The 18,231-nt window shown below is 38.8% G+C and overlaps 1 protein-coding gene across 2 annotated transcripts in view; it reads left to right on the top strand.

Annotated features, from left to right (window-relative positions):
- LOC145990761 (LIRP-like) overlaps positions 1-5,699 on the top strand; it is a 33,783-nt gene extending 28,084 nt beyond the window's left edge. For both annotated transcript variants that reach the window (XM_083126273.1, XM_083126274.1), the window contains exons 2-3: positions 223-397; positions 4,326-5,699. In XM_083126273.1, the coding sequence (XP_082982399.1) occupies positions 223-397; positions 4,326-4,516 (366 nt within the window). In that variant the 3' untranslated portion in view covers positions 4,517-5,699. The remainder of the gene's footprint in view (positions 1-222; positions 398-4,325) is intronic.
- The last annotated feature ends 12,532 nt before the right edge of the window (positions 5,700-18,231 follow it).

Below are 18,231 nucleotides of genomic sequence, written 5' to 3'. Positions count from 1 at the left end.
TTTAATAACTTGACATCTACAACTACTTTTAATGCTTTTCTTTAAATAAATAACATTTCTAAATGAACTAACTTTCATATACAGTAGTTGTTATTTCTGCAATGATATGGCAAAAATATGTCTTTGTTATAATGTATGAAAATTATATAGGATATTATAAGATGTCAGCTATGCGTGTTATTTGCATAATTAAAATTGAACTTTATTGTTTTCTCTGTACAGATGTTCGCACGACTCCTTCTCTTGTCTCTATGCATTCTGCACGCGCTGTCTCAGTCCGACTTCTTTCATTCTGGACTTGAAAAGAGGGGCAGATACTGCGGGAAGGACCTTGCCGATGCCCTTAGCCTACTCTGCAATGGCGTTTACAACAGCCCGTTCAAAAAGTCACTACCAGGTATGAATATGAAGCATTTTTAAATATCAAAATGGTTCAGCTCAACTTTCGTTCTACTTTGGAAGAAATGTCTTATTAATTTTTAAGTACTTTTGTTGGTTTTAATTACTTCCTCCATTTTCTGTACGTTATAACCTATTATTTAGTTTTTTATTCTTTTCTTCACAAATCTGCAAATGATTGTTTATTCTCTAAATTACTCCATCTTGCCTCTTTTCTTTATTAATTTTAAAGTAATAAGGCAAATACACAATTATCTTATCTAGTTTGCGTGAGCTGTGGAAAGGGAGGTGAAATTTCTCGGATGTTACACGGTAATTGTGATTCAAGAGTACCTTTAGTTTTTACCAAAGGTTTGCACTTCTAACAAGAAACGCCATCTTGTCAAAGTTAAAAAAGTTTTAACGTGGACAGGAAATTTATTGAACATTGCTTTTGGAGATGTCAGCAAGTCATGGAGCAAGAGTTAGAGACATTGGGTCTTGAATTACATTGCATTTGCGAGAATGTATAATTCTCAAGATGGTCGGTGTTCTAAGAATTCTAACTTAAGCATTACAAAATGTTAGTTTTCATAAGTAGCTCAAACGCTACATTAAACCTTGTTTCATGTAATTCCCTTTTGCTTTAAGTTATCATGCGCCTTGTATTTGTGTTGTTTTATTTTATTCTAAGATTATTTAATAAAGTAAGTTACTCTATATTTCAAGTTCAAATTTAACTTTATTTTTCGAAAATTATATATTAAATTCTTCATCATTCTCATTCCTTCCGTGTTTTTGCCTGGATTGATCCAAGATCACTCGCACTTTTAATTTAATTTGAAAATGCTCTGAAAAGTACAATACCAAATATATACTTTCTTGCTTCCTAAAATATAATATATTTCTTTTTCATTATTCCTATTTATTCTTCTTAATAGTACTATGCGGACACTTATATTTTTGAAAGTAATTTATGGGATGTAGGAAAAATTCTGCCAATACAGTTCGTTCCTGTTTTGTATGGAACCCAATCCAAATCACCAAATGCATCTGTATTTTTACAGTAACATCTTCTCTCCTACCAAATTCCGCATTATTGGTGGTTTAGAAACACAAACAATAGACCATTGTTTTAAAACTTGAGTAAAATGTTGCATTATTTAGCATAAAAAGCTATTTTTTTACTGAAATTAAAATGTGAGGTGACTCATCACCCGTTACGATGTACGGAGACAAGCCCTGTGAACCACATGAAGGACAGGGCTAAATACGAGGGGCGTCCTATAAGTCCTGATATGAGCCTCACCTCGAAGGAAACCCTATAAAGCCAAATGTCTAGCCTATTTTTTGAAATTATAACACCATTAAGCCTTGTTTCCATGATATGAAAAAATAAATATGCTGACCAAGGCAGTAATTTATTTTATTAAAAACATAAACTAAACGTAACGTTTAACATTTGTACTTGATACAGAGTCTGAAGAAGACCTTGCTAGAAGGTTGAAACGTTACGTTATGTTTACTGGTCAGCATATTTAGTTTTTCATATCATGGAAACAAGGCTTAATGGTGTTATAATTGGACATTTTCCAAGGCTGATGAGGAAAATTAAGAACTGGAAGGACTTGAAGGGGAAAGAAATGCACAAAGACGAACAAGAGAAGTTTCTGAGAAAATGTTTGGAGAGAGGCACAGTGAAGGCGCTGGAAACCATTTGGAATAACGGTTACAGTATAATGGGAGATAAAATAATGTTAATGAGTGAAGAACTGAATATAGGTTCTAGCCTAAGCCCAGCATTGGCTGAATTGGTTATGAATGAATGGGAAAAGAAAGTGATAGAAAAAGGAGGTGACAAAATAATTCTGTTTTGCAGATATGTGGACGATTGTTTTGGCATATGGAAGGCAACGAAGAGGCAGCTCGACATTTTTGCCAAAGAAATACAAGATGAAGAAGGAGGGATATTGTTGGAACTTGAAATAGAAGAAGAAGACAAGTTAAGCTACCTAGATATATTGATGAAAAGGAGGAGAGGATAAGAAATTGAAACCGCTTGGCATCAGAAGAAGTGTGCAGCAGGGGTATTCTGCCACAAAAGAAGTGATGTAAGTGAGGTGACAAAAATAAATTTTATAAAGAATATGGAGGACAGAATAAAGAAAATATGCACAAATGAATGTGAAAAAGAAGGCAAAATAAATACCCTATGGAAACAGCTGGTAAAGAATGGCTATGAGAAGCAGGATAGACTGGACATAAACAGAAGAAGAAAGAAAAGGAGCAGGGGATAATTGGAAGAGAAAGAAAAAGAGAGAAGATTTGGAATAAGGAGTATGGGGAAGACCATGCAAAGTGCTTAGGAAAGCGGGCATTAAAACTTACAGGAAGGGAGGGAGAAGCATCTTAGGAATAGCGAAGAATGCAAACAAGAAAAAGGAGAAGAGAGAAGAGGAAGGGATTATCTACGAAGTGAAATGTAAAGAATGTCAGAGTGTGTACATAGGAGAAACGAAAAAGAGGCTAAAAGACAGGTTGAAACAACATAGGGATGATGTACGACTTAAGGGAGAGAGAAATGCGATATTTAAACACACGAGAGAAACAGGACATGACATAGAGTGGAATGAGGCTAAGCAGATAGGAAGGGAGAAGAAAATGCTAGTGAGAAAATGGAAGGAGTCCAAGGAAATAGAGAAGAAGACACAATGAACTGGAATGGGGGATTGAAGTTAAACAAAGAATGGAAGAAGGTGTTAGAAAGAGTGGAAAGGACAAGAGAGAAAGAGGAGAGGAGAAAGAAGAAAAATGAAGGAAAAAGAGCGTGAGATGAAAAGTCCAACCACATTCTATATGGAAGTAAATATGTTTAGCCTTTTAGGTCCTTGCAGGTCTACACACTTTCGGAAGTGCTCTGATCTCTGTCTGGTAAAAGTTTTTTTTTTTTTCCCGAAGGCTGTCAAAATAGTCAACCACAGCAGTCATCAGTACAGTCAAAACACTCCCGAGCCACCTCTCTTTTCAGGTTGGGGAAGAAATGGTAGTCCCACGAGCAAGGTCGAGCTGATACAGTATGCGTGCTCCAGCAATCGAACCAAAATTCATGGATGACAGCCATGGAAACAAGGAACATGTGAACTGAAGCATTGCCGTTATAGATTATGGTCCCTCTAGAGACCTCGACCAATCACTGTAATTCACAAAGAATTTCGTTGAAATTAATAGGAATATTATAAACACAAGTAATTGCATAAAGTGCTCTATTGTTTAGTTCGTGAATGTGATACCACGATTTTCAGGCACGACAGCACCCAATAGCATACAACATTGTAACGCCAATGGGACGTTTTTAACTTAGGAAGAAATGATGTAATATATTTTGTTGGTTGACACGCTTGATTTTCCGGGGCAGGAGCCTAGGCGAAAAAATGACTGCCATTTCAAAGACAGCAGGAAAATCCCAGCTGCGACTTTAAGAATTATATTCTTTGTAGCAGTGTTAGAGCACTTTATGTAATATTTTAAATATGATGCCTTCGATCATATTTTGTCATCTTAACCACTTGTATACATGTAATTTGGTTGTTTTACGTGCCTTAACTATCTACCTTCCTGGGGCAACCATGCCGAATGAGGATGAAAAGGATAAATGAAAGCCAACACACAGAAACATCCACAACTTACTTAGAATTCGAACCTAGGCCTCCTGCCTGAGAATGTTACTGCGTTATTCATATGGCCATCCATCATCACCCACAACTTAATGCACAAGATTAGATGACTACCGGTTTAAGAACTTACATATTAATAAGATCAGTGCATATCGAATATATTTTTATTTAAAGAGTTGGGGGAAACTTCTGATTATTTATATTATCAGTAGTATGCCGCACTTCTCCGTAGTATATTAGTTAACAGACTATTTCCTCTTGTTTTACTTGTAGACGTGGACAACTCTGCAGGCTACTGGCTGCCCACTTATGAAGAACCACCCCGATTCCCATTCCGTACACGAGCCAGCGCTACCCAACTGATTCCGGGTATTGTCAGACGAGAGTCTCCGGGTGTATACTACGAGTGCTGTGTGAAAAGTTGTACACTTCAAGAAATGTCAAGCTACTGTGGGAAACGATAAGAAAGAACTCAATGTGAACTCCATTGATCATTTTACACTGGAAGAATGTCGATGTCGTCAAAAACTGTTCTAAAATTTTTAAAAGTGCTTAAGGAATGACTTTTGTTTGCGAGCTTTTATTAGCTGCAGAATAATAAGGAAGACTAACAAAGTTTTCATTCTGTAGTTACCATGACGACAAGAGTTTGTTACATGAAATGCGGATGAAGGAGTATATGAATGGATGATTGCTATATTACGTTTACGTTGTGTTTAAATTAGTGTTGTCACATTAGGACCTGTTCTATATGTGTACAATATCTATGGTAAGTGTAAACAAGTGTTTCTTGTCCCATACTATGCTCCAGTATCAGCAAATCAGTACTATCAGCCATTGCTTTTCCTTAACCGCTGGGACCTGTCTCTTGCCAGGTTCGTAAGTTATCAACACCATAATCATTGATTGAAGAGCGCCGAGGTCATGAATTTTCAGCATTTCCGAAAACATGATGTAATTCGGAATTCTCTTTGACGCAGAATTTATCTTCTTTCTTGAATCGACTTGTCAAACACATCATCGCCCATTGTAGTACAGGCGAACACGAAAAGACACGTTCGTATATTTAAATTCACTCCTCGTATGCGCCTCTAAGTTACAAATGGAAAGTGGCTATCCATAAGTAACACTTCACTATCAAAAATCAAATACCTTGCATTAGTAAAAGCTTCAGATACGTAACATTGCATGTTTCAAACTTCTTGACAAATATTGCAACACATTGCCTTGTTTGTGAACTTTTACTCTTTCACCACCGCATTTACTTTCAGCATATATTCCATCTGGTCACTTTACTCCGCCATAAATTTGTCGTCCTATTTCGCGTTGTTTATACGCACCATAAAGACACATTCAACTCCGAATGTGACAGCATGGATTTAATCATCTCCACATAAACTTAACACCATATAGCGCAAACATAAGAATATAATCACCCATTCGTATACTCCTTCATCCTCATTCCTTACACCATGTAACAAACTCTTGTCGTCATGGTAACCATAGAATATGAACTTCGTTAGTCTTCTTTCTTATCTGTAGCTGTCATCTTTGTGAAATTTCGACAATCATTCATGAAGTTTTGTCCATTTATTTATTTATTTATCATCTTGTGGCCTTCAAAATAATTAAACAATTTTAACTTAAGTTAGTTGTATTATTTGTCATATTGTTGCTTAATGCCTTCTTGTACAATCACGTATAAGTGGGGAAAAAATAGTAGAATTTTTTATTTTTTTAACGTGTAATTAAAAAACTTGTTGGAATATTTTAGGAAGTAAATTCATGAAAAGCTCAATGAAAATTGTGATGTACTAGCTGCAGTAGTTCAGTGGCGCCTAAACATCTTTAATGGGCCATTAACTACTTGTATTCTGCCATGATCATGCAATTATTTCCACGATCATGTCATACCAGGACTATCGGAGATAAGACCCCATACATTCACGATCTCAGACATCGTGGATGTGATGTGATCAGCGCCATTCTCCGACAGTCATTTTCCAGGTACGCATTTATTGGAGGACGGGCGAATCCAAGAGTCGCTCTATGCAGGGACATTTTCTGAAACATTTCACACAACGGGATCTCACATCCCGGGAATTCAACCTGGGACTCTCACGTGGCAGTCAGATACCCTACCGACTAGAATAATACCATTCTAATTATAACGTTAATTTACATCATAGATAATTCGATCCACACACACATATAGCAACATTTTTATTTTCAATCAACGTACGTGCATGATATGTAAAATTACTGTCCATTTTATAATTATTCATCCCTGGATTACTCTTCGTCGTTAACGTTCGACGCAGATGATATTAACGTGTTATACATTTCCGTAATAATCATTAGAGTGTCCTCTTCACGGATATATATATATATATATATATATATATATATATATATATATATATATATATATAATCGTTTTAATGTGTGTTTAAAAATTCCAAAATTTATAAAAAAGTCTGCTTTTTAGACGACATTTTTGAAAACTTGAATTTAAGTTGGCTGTAACATCGAAACGCCATGATTTGAAATATCTTGTGACGACTTTTCGAAAGATCCTTCTCTGTCCTACAATGAAACTTTCCTCGAAATTACGGAAAAGAAAGAATGTTGTTCACTTTGTGGCAATTTAGACAGGCGAACAAGTCGACTATGCAGTTCATTAATTTGTTGATGGAATTCAGTACGTGTAATATCCAATACTCCTTTATTGCTTATAACTAGGGCTCGGAAATTGAAGACCTATAAATTGCCAAAAAAAAAAGACCTAAAAATATAAAAAAAGGACCTAAAAACTGAAAAAAGGACGTATAAATGTGATCCAAATTAATTAATAACTTCAGTTCTAATTACATATTTAATGAATATGCCCGGCACCCCTTATCTGACTTGAGATCATTTCAGGCGCGTGCTGTCTGGTCGTATACACCTTGCTGAAAGCTTCAAAACAAGAGAAAGTTGCCACTTACAGCGCGACCTTCCAGACAAGTTACTGTTAAAGGACCTTGTACCGTACCTGCTTCAGTCGACCAAAAATGTTTTTCTCTCGTTTCAGGGATGGTTCAAATATATATTTATTTATTTTATTATTTCTTTACTACAGAAAGGATGTTTAAGAGGTGATGAACTGATGATGATTCGAATTGAGAATGGTAAGTAAAAACCTAGTCGAAAGAAGGTAAAGTTGCAAAAAAAAAAAAAAAGGCAGTTAAGACCTAAACATAGGCTTAAAAAAGGACCAATTAGCCAAAAAACGCCGAAAAAGGCAAAAAAGGACAAATAAAACCCACCTTTTTCTGGCTTACAATGACCCAAAATCAACAATATTACGTTGGGCCTCGTCTTTGGACACTAGGGGGAAAAAAAGGATTTTTCCTCAACTTCCGAGCCCTGGTAATGAGTTATGACAGGAAATTAGAATGAAATGCGTTATATCGCTGGGCACGCGTAGGCCATACCATAAGGGAGTTTTCAGACCGAAGCGATCGACACGTGTCGCTTTGGAACGAACCATCAGTAATCAATGCAATATTTCGAACCGAAACGACGCGACAAGCTACACGTGTCGCTTATATGTCACTCTGATTGGGCAGTTTTCTCAATGCCGTACATCGTGTCGCTTCGTTCAGTGGTTCGCACATGCACAGTGAGTGCTTGCTTATACAGGGTGACCTGTAATTAGATGTATTCCCTGAAAGGGTTTGACCATATGATACCCCGTCCGAAAATTAGTAGTTTTCGGAGATAATCGAATTTCTATTGTTCTTTTAATTACAATTTTCCACATAAAAATACGAATTGAGGAAAACAGCTCATTGTATGGCACTTATTTCAGCGTATTCTTATAGCTAACAAATAAGTGGTTCGTTAAAAAAAAAAGTTTGGCCCAAATAACAATCACATGTAAGTAAGGGGTGGGTCTAAACTTACAAGTGGTGATAAAAAATTGCACTCTTAGTTTACTTGGCAACGTATTAATAACAATAATGATATGACACGAAGCGTACAAATTACTTAAATTACTTCCTTGTCATCAACTATCCAAAAATGTATAAATGTTGCTAACATTCACATTTTGTGTGCAAGAAATAATACTTCATTCATTTTCATGTTAATTTCCTTAGAAGCGGGATATCTGTGCCGCTGTTACTCAAGCTTTGGTCGTTACATGTTACATCGTACGCCCACTAGAGGACAATAACCGTCTTATCACGTAAACAAGCGATACAAATGTGAATCATGCAGCTGAGTAGATGGCAGTGAAATGACGCTCACTAGATGGCAGCACCTAAGAGCCTACCTCAAGTTGGAAGTGGCTGATCTCCATAAATCTACTTTGCGTAGCCTCGCAACGAAATCCATAATTGATATAATAGGTGCTAATGTTGTTGTTGTGCTGTTCAACAACGGCTGCATTTGAACCTTCCTGTGCATGAAGTGGACTTAAAACACCAACTCAACCCTAATCGCCGTTTACCAGACGCGCGAATGTTTTGTACGACATACCGGCGCATCCAGGAAACTGGTTCGGTTCGACGACATCAAGGCGATGCAGGCAGATCTCGCGAGTTTGCTCCTGAAGCGGAGGAGGAAATGCTGGAATGTTTTCAAAGAGACGGCACTAATTCGACCAGAGTTGTGGCCAAGCAACTTAACATGAGTCAGTGGAAAGCTTGGTTCACTTTGCATACGGCACCATATCCATACCCTGCCAGGAGGATGGGTTTTTGTCGTTTTCTAATAAACGCTGATCTCGAAGATCTAGATTACCTCAGCAAGATTTTATGGACGGGTGAATTAAAGTTCGACCGGAACGGTGTAAGCAATTTCCATAATTGGGCGCCAAAGGGCGAGAACCCGAAAAAAGCCAAAGATAAGGCCAGTTAAGTGAGATTCTCATTGAATGTATGGATGGGCGTCATCAACAATCATTTGATCGGGCCATTTTTCCTGCCCCAAATCTTAAATGGTATGACTTATGAACATTTTTTGAGGAACGAGATGGCAATGTTGTTGGAGTTGAGTTGAGTTTGTTGTGGTTAAGTCCACTTATTGCACAGGAAGGCTAATCGGGACTGGACCTACAGTTTAAAGTGGGATCCGAACCACTTGTGCCTCCACCGGGTATCGAACCCAGGACCCTTTGATTACAAGGCGGCGACGATAGCAATGTTGTTGGAGGATGTGCCTCTAGCCACAACATGTGACATGATTTACCAGCATGATAGCTGCCCAGCTCACTTCTGCCTGAGCGTGCGACAGTGGCTGGATGAAAATTAGCCAAATAAATGGATTGGCCGAGGAGGGCCAATTCCCTGGCCGGCTCGATCTCCCGATTTAACGCCTTGCGATTTCTACATTTGGGGCCACATGAAAGACTTAGATTACAAGACACCGGTAAACTCGCAAGAAGAGCTCAGGAAGAGGATCTTAATAGCTGCTCAACACATCAAGGACACCATCACACCACGAGTTACGAGAACTAATGTCCGTAAAAACCATGGGTGCCTGCATTCGTAACGAAGGTGGCCACTTTGAGCAAGACGTGTAATGTTCTTTAATTGTAATGTTCATTGATTCCATTCACATGAAAATGAACGAAGTATTATTTCTTGTACACAAATGTGAATGTTACCAATATTTGTACCTTGTTGGATAGCTGATGACACAAGGAAGTAATTTAAGTAATTTGTACGCTTCGTGTCATACCATTATTGTTATTAATACGTTGGCAAGTAAACTAAGAGTGGAATTTTTTATCACTACTTGTAAGTTTAGACCCACCCGTTACTTACATGTGATTGTTATTTGGACCAAACTTTTTTTTTCTCAACGAACCACTTATTTGTTAGCTTTCAGAAAACGCTGAAATAAGTGCCGTACAATGAGCTGTTTTTTCTCAATTCGTATTTTTATGTGAAAAATTGTAATTAAAAAAACAATAGACATTCGATAATCTCGAAAACTACTAATTTTCGGACGGGATATCATATGGTCAAATATATTGCAAATTTGACTCTACTTTAACCCCTTTCAAGGAATACATCTAATTACATGACACCCTGTATACTTTAGCAGTTCCGTTCCGATTGTCCCTTCGGTGAGAAACTCCCGTGTTGCTTGTCTCCTGTCGCTTCTCGCTTAGGTCTGAGAGCTTCCTAAAGGAGATTTCAGGCCAAAGCGACACGTGCCACTTGGAAACGAGCCAATCAACAGCAACGTTTCATAACGTAGCGGCATGAGAGGCCAGACATAGGGTTACCAGACGTCCGGTTTTTCCCGGACATGTTCTACATTTTAGCCTTATGTCCAGCGTCCGGGAGGAATTTGAAAAGTATCATAAATGTCCTACATTTTGAGCGTCACATAATATTAATTAGGACAATACGTGTTTCAGTTGAACAAAAAGAAATCATGCAAGTTACGAGCCCATGGACTGCGCTCCCAAACTCAATAGTGGAAGATATTTATATTCAATCATTGCCCAAAAAGAGAATAAAATTATATGCTAGAAGAATAACGGAAGCAATTAATGAACAAAGTTTTGAGGCCACATATTGATGGTGTAACTGTTCAATGCATGAAGGTAATTTCTTGCCTGGGGGTCGATACTGATGGAACAAGATGTTTCCCATTCTTATTCATTATTAGATTGTAAATCAGGGGTTTAGAGAACAAAGTTATTTAGGGTGTCTACCAGTCAAGAATGTTATGAAAGTCAAGAAAAAGTAAATAAATCAACAAGTAGGTCCAGATGTAAATAAATTGTCAAGAAATTTTACTTGTGGTCAAGAATTTTTTCTATCAGAATGATTTAGTTTATTTTACTTAACTTTTCTGCACCTTTGGCTAATCGCGAAGATGAGGATGAATGATGGTGGGATAAGATGGATGAAGGAACAATCACAAACATGTAGGGACGACAACACGAGCCACACATAAGTTTATACGGGCTGTGAATACAGACACCAGAGACTCGCTAGTCTGCCAAATGCAGTCTAGTATTTATTAATAGATACAATAGGTCAAAATCTCTTATACAGCTTCAGTTTTAATTTTAACTGGCCTTTTGGTGTTTTTCTCTCATTAAATAGATATGATTTTCCTTAATTGCTAATTTCCAACTTTACCTATGTAGGGGTCGAATAAATAAAGGTTAAGAAAAAAAAGTAAAGAAGGCATGAAAAACTCAACATTTTTTGTTATTCAACTAAAAGCTACGCAAGATGAAACTTCTGGAACCATTTCAATAACGGTAATTCCTGAATATTTGTTTGCCATTACAGGACATAATACAAATGTTGAGAGACTACTTTCACCAGTGGCGACGCCAGGATTAATCATATAGGGGTGCTGAGGGGGTGCGGAATGAAATTTAGAGGGTGTTAAGTTGAAAACAAACATAGCATAAACTTGCATGTGCGAACCAACGTTTGGTAGGCGTTAATGACATTATGCCAAGGTTGTTTAATTTTTGCTTGATTTTTGCATGACAACCACATGTTTGGATATTCGAAACGAACAAAGCTTGGTAGGCCAATGGTATACATTGTGTCTTACACTCCAAGAAAGTGGTGATAAAGTTACGGTATTGAACTATGTGGCGAAATACCAAAACCAATCTTATTTTTTTTATTTGTTTCTGCCACTCTTGGCTAATCACAAGGATGAGAATGAATGGCGATAACATGAAAACGATGAAGGTATATTCACAAACTTGCAAAGTCCAGAGTGTACTACGTGGAAGAGAGGTTGGCATGTGTGTATTTTCGGTAAGGGTCACCTCTTCCACCCCATCCTTGTTTTAAAAATACACACTTGTTGAACCTTTGCAATGTTCAATCTCTCATAAATATATTTTGACTCAACCTGAAATTTTGAGAAAAATTGGCTCCTGTTATCAGTTAAAACATCTAGTAAGAGGTGCATTGTTTAGTACGATTACAAGTTTGGAAGCTTTGCATTAAAGAATTAATTAAGAAATATTTTCTTTAACTGAGAAGTGTCAATTTTAAATTACTCTCTAACGTCTTTTATAGAAATATGTACTACAAGGGTTGGATAAATAGTAATGGCAATACTGCTGTCCCGTGAAAGGGGTGAGTTACAGCGCCACAAGCGTTTCGTGGCTGATAAAGGAATGTCAGACGAGGAAGTATAGTGAGTGGGAGCGATTGTATGTTATTCAGTCAAAAACAGCAGTGCTCTGAAGCAGAGGACGAGAGTGCAAGCGCCCTAACAATATGTTTAGGCAAGAAGAACAACGTCTCTCAGGCAGACGGTCAACGCTGCCTATAAGCTCGACCACAAGGAAAAAAACCTTCCGTCCAAAGCGTTCGCGCAACTTCCCTGCCGTTATCGGTTTTCGGGGCAGTGTTGCCAGGTCAGATTTGAAAAATTTGGGAGATTGTTCCTTGGGAAACCAGAAGATCTGCTACAAAATCCGATGATCTAATAGTAGCGGATGAAGGACATTCTTGGGGGCGGCATAGGCGTGCGCACTGGGGGGAGGGGACGTTCACAGATTTCTTCCAGTGAGGGGGAAACAATGTATATTTATCAGGCGGGTGAACGAGGCATATTACCCCGCAATAATGTTGACCTCTCAGAAAACACCACTTGAGTTTGAAATTATCACGTTCCTACATCCCTATTATAATAATGGATGTAAATTACTGTGACTAAAATCAACTCATACGTCTGAAATAATGGGTACTTTTGTGTCAACATTCATTTTCCAGAAGGGGAGGGGGTGGCGACCATCCTTGCACTTCCTTCTGGACGTCCATGAGGCTATATAATTTTGTAGAAAATTAAAATATTTAAGTATAGAATAGTATATTAAGGATAGAAAACTAAGTATTTTCAAGCCCATGAAAGTTCCAAGCAACTAATTGTAATTGAACTATGCCGCTTCGTTCTCTAGCAAATTTCTTGTTATTAACACTCACATGTTTTATTCATTATTTATGCTGCCTCTATGTTGCTGCATTTAATATATATATATACACATTATACACACACACACACACATATACGCGCCTAAAATTACACTAAGGGAATTTTCGATGGTACCTGACACTCTTTACGCCCGTTTGGTACCCACCAATACAATAAAACAGTGAGATGGAATGAGTTATTTCTTTACCGACTGAACATTTATCAAAGCTTTTGCTCCCCTAATCAGTGTGTCTGCGCACGCGTATGAGGGGGTGGGGGGGTGGGGGGGTGGGCGTAGAGTGGGGAAAGCTTTGCAAAGCTGTCAGTCTTCCACTATCTTCATTGAAGATTCATGATTACATTTAGATGTTAAAAGATAAAATAATAAATTCTACGTACCTTTAATGTAACCTTTATACCATATCTGCATCGCTTGTTTCCGACTCCGAGCTGCTGGAATCCGAATCAGATGATTCCCCGTTCAAAGATATAATGAGTTCATCAACAGCGTCGTCCATTAAAGCGTCATTTCTCCAGTACTCATTTTCAATTTTAATTACATGATCGCAACACTTTTTCCACTTGTCCATTGAATATTCTAAAAATAACTTTTCACAAAGTTGACGTTTAATTTGCAGGGATTCAGATAGGCACTCACTGACTCTACCTTTTATGTCACCCCAAACAAGTTCGATAGGTGACAAGTCCAGATGATACGGTGGCAAACGCACAACTGTATGACCGGCATCAACGAACAGTTTGTTTATCTTGTAAGTTGGTTCTATTGGTACATGCTTAACTAATAGCATGAGCTCTGCCTTAGTTATAGGTTCTTGGAACGCAACATTGTTATGCCTAAGCCAGTCCATAATAGTTTGTTTAAGAGATGATGAGGTCGGTTTTTTGTTATCCTGCACATTATGGTAACTTGCATTGTCAAGAACAACTACAGAATTGGGAGGCAAATTCGGAAGTAGCATGTTTTGAACCCATTTTGCAAAATTATCATAGTTCATGTCATCATGATAATCTCCAGTTTTATTTTTTGATTGAAAAATCAAGAGACTGTTTTCAACGAACCCACGTTCCCCACCTGCATGTACTATAATTAATCTTGGGCCCTTTCCAGTCGCTTTTACATTTCCAATTTCTATTGCCGACTGCCAGCAAGATGCAACAGATAGCGTTGAATGGATATAAGTTTCGTCAAGGTAAACTATATTTCTTTTATTCTGTCTGTGTTTCCTGATATCTCTCAAATATCTGGCTCTCCACGCGACATTTGCCGGTCTTTCAATTAAAATCTTACGTGATGATTGACACCTTTTCCACTTAAATCCCATTCCTTTCAATAATTTTCGGAGATATTCTTTACCACAATGAAGAATGTTTTCATCTTTCAAAAGTTTGTTAAGTTTGTTTAGAGAAGGTATTGTTTTCTTGTTAACGTAACATTCGTGAATTTTACGTCTTATAACACATTTTGTAAATTCGTCTACAACTATTTTCTTAATGTGACTCGTCTTTTTTCCAGTTGGTGTAGAAAATTTAAGTTTACCTCTTACCATGGCACTTTTTCCTTCTTCCAAAATACACTTCACACACGACTGAGATATCCCCGTCGCTTCACTGGTCGACACGACAACGTTATACGTAAGGTTGTGGAGATTTTTTTGCTCTCGTAAATGTTTTGCAACATTATAAACTATTTCCCGCGCTTGGCCCCTTAAAGGCCTTCCAGACGCACTAGACGAGCAGGAAGCCATTTAATAACTAAAACTATATCAAGTTCACAACACCTACGAGACAGAGACGAGATAGGGTGTGAATAAACTAAAGTCGCCAAGCAAAGGGTCACAGAAAAAGCCCCCTGCTGGAGTGGCGCGCATTGTTTACGGTGTAAACGTCACAGATACTTTTGTAACAATGATGCTAAACCCAGAACTCTGCTTGGCGAAAATAAACCGAAGATCTCCATTTCAGGAGTGAACATGTTTCAAACAAAAGAAAGTAAACCGCCCGAGGGAACTGACCAACATCTTTAATCTCTTCTGCATTTTCCGGTTAGAGGGTGCGTGGAAAACACCCTCAAATTTGCCCTTTCTCAGCACCGACACAAGGGGTTTGCGATGCCTCTATTATCGCGAAGAATTTTTATGACAGGAAATGGTAGAAAGTTGTGTTCACAGATGAAGCTAACGTGCCGCCTTTCGTTGTCGGCGATTTTCCACAATCTTTCAAGTCGAATGCTAACAATAACAAATCAATTTGTCTTCTGCTGGTGTTCGGTGTACAGCTATCGATAGGGGTGGCCACGCGTTCTGCACCATAATGAGAAAATGCATTACGTATGTGAAATATATTTGGTGAATTAGACAGCATGTGTTCCTCAATAATTCAAGATAGCAACGCTTATGCTAGGGTGCCACCCATCCTCCCCATCTGCTAGAAATACACACACACACCCACAAACACATGCATGTATAACATAATTTGCCCACGCTACGAAGTCAGTGTTTCTACCTCGTAAGGCAAGTACATTTCACTGTGTTTGTGAGTAGTACAGGAGGCCGGGTTCGCAAACCGAAAATGAGGCTCGGTGAGGCTCGCCTTAATGGATTTCTCTCGTAAGGCATGAGCCTCATTTTCTCGCAGTGTTGCCAGCTCACCCCAAGAATATTTCACCATGTGATATTTTACAGGCGAAGCTAACCTACAAATGGGAGTTGGCAACACTGGCAACATCAATTGCGGTTTAGTGTTGCCAACTCACCTCAAGAATATTTCACCATGTGATATTTTACAGGCGAAGCTAACCTACAGAGTAGTACAGCCAAGCCGGTTGACAAACCGAAAATGAGGCTCGGTGAGGCTCGCAGTGTTGCCAACGCCTTACTCGAAAAAATCACCAAGGTTTTTGTTTTTGGGTATAACCTAACCTCAAGCAAGGAGCTGGCAACGCTTGAGGCTTTCTCGCAGTGTTGCCAACTCGCCTCAAGAATATTTCACTATGTGATATTTGACAGGCGAAGCTAACCTACGAATGGGAGTTGGCAACACTGACTAGTGGAGGTAGCCGGGTTTACCAGCATCAATTGGCGATCAGTGTTGCCAACTCACCCCAAGAATATTTCACCATGTGATATTTTACAAGCGAAGCTAACCTACGAATAAGAGTTAGCAACACTGATTAGTGTAATCAGCTCAGTTGAGCGCCATCAATTGGCGATCAGTGTTGCCAACTCACCCCAAGAATATTTCACCATGTGATATTTCACAGGCGAAGCTAACCTACAAATGGGAGTTGCCAACACTGATTAGTGGAGGTGCACGGGTTCTGAGCTATTATTTGTGATTCAGTGTTGCCAACTCACCCCAAGAAAATTTCACCATGTGATATTTCACAGGCGAAGCTAACCTACAAATGGGAGTTGGCAATACTGACCAGTGGAGGTGCACGGGTTCTGCGCTATTATTTGCGATTCAGTGTTGCCAACTCACCCCAAGAATATTTTACCACATGTTATTTTACAGGCGAAGCTAACCTACAAATAGGAATTAACAACACTAACAACATCAATTACGGTTCAGTGTTACCAACTCACCTCAAGAATATTTCACCATGTGATATTTTACAGGCGAAGCTAACCTACAAATAGAAGTTGACAACACTGGTAACATCAATTGCGGTTCAATGTTGCCAACTCACCTGAAGAATATTTCACCATGTGATATTTTACAGGCGAAGCTAACCTACAAATAGAAGTTGACAACACTGGTAACATCAATTGCGGTTCAATGTTGCCAACTTACCTGAAGAATATTTCATCATGTGATATTTTACAGGCGAAGCTAACCTACAAATGGGAGTTGGCAACACTGACTAATAGAAGTGGCCAGGGTTGCGTCCGAATCAGCAGCAGATGTCACCTAGAGCGCTGTTCCATCCGGGACTCAGCCAATCTCTGTTGTCCGAATTTGCGGTAGACGTGGAGTCGGAGGGAAGAGCAGAGAGGCGCGACAGATGCACGCTTGAACTCGCTGTGACGCTGCGCTTGGCAGCCATATTCTAACTTTCACTTTGTACAGACAACATTTACTGATTAGAGGATGTAAAACTCAGTTATATTTTAATATTTTTTCGATAATACTGAATGCAGAAAACGTAAATGATGAAATAGCGTGTTATATTTTTAATGTGAGTAGTTAGGTGGAAATCATTGTCATGTTTGTTTGCGCCCCAGAGCGCGGTGGGTGAAGTTCGGGCTGACACCTGGCGGGAAAAGTGACAGCCGTACTACAAGGGGACATGCAGATTCGGACGACTTGGACGCGACTTCGAGTGCACGCGAGAGCAACGGGGAAGAATGGGATGGAGCGCTTGCCAATCCGGACACGGCTTTTGTAAACCTCTCTCGGGAACGATGTGCCACACACACGCGTGCGCGCGCTGGCGCCTCTTATTATTTCTGTATTATGGCGCAAACACATCTAGAAAAAACTACAATTTTGCTCCCTCTCCTCTCTGCGTGTGCTATCAACAATACGTAGGCCTTGGGACGACGAAAATTACACAACGGTGAGCCTCGTCAATACACCTACCCCCCAACATCTGGAGCGTGCAAGTACATAATAGCGGGTCGCTTGGGTGTATACAATTTGTTTTGTTTATATTTTATTTCAGAGCGAGCGAGATAACCGGAGCATGCAGGCACACAACAGCGAGCTGGGATGGAAGATCGTCAGCATATCCGGAGCGTGCAAGTACATAATAGCGAGCTGCTTGGGCGTTAGCGTGGCTTTGCCGGATGCAATACACACGATGCTTAGGTTACAACAGGTTGTTAACATTAGCTTTGGGGAAGAATGTTCTAGAGAAGATTGTCTCAGAACATTTTCTTAGTTTCAGACCTCTATTAGATTGGTAGAAAAATATACTAGTGGGTAATAAAATCTGAAGAAGATTCGTGTCTAGCGAAAATAAGCTAAATCGAATTACACATGCATACAATATTTATTGTGCTTTTTCTATCTACAATCATATTTTTTCTTATATTTTTTTTTAATTTTTTTTTTATAGGGTTGATTAAAAACACATATTTGAGAAAAACAACACTCTATCACCAACAGATCACATATAAATAAACATACCCAAAAAAAATGCGCTCCATGAAAAGTTGCCCTGTGTGCAAAACAACCATATCAAGCAAAAATTTTGCAA

This window comes from Lepisma saccharinum, chromosome 1 (assembly GCF_977018435.1).
Source record: "Lepisma saccharinum chromosome 1, izLepSacc3.1, whole genome shotgun sequence".
Taxonomy (NCBI): Eukaryota; Metazoa; Arthropoda; class Insecta; order Zygentoma; family Lepismatidae; genus Lepisma; species Lepisma saccharinum.
The sequence above is the reverse complement of the archived record's forward strand: the minus strand, read 5'-3'. Positions and strand labels throughout refer to the sequence as shown.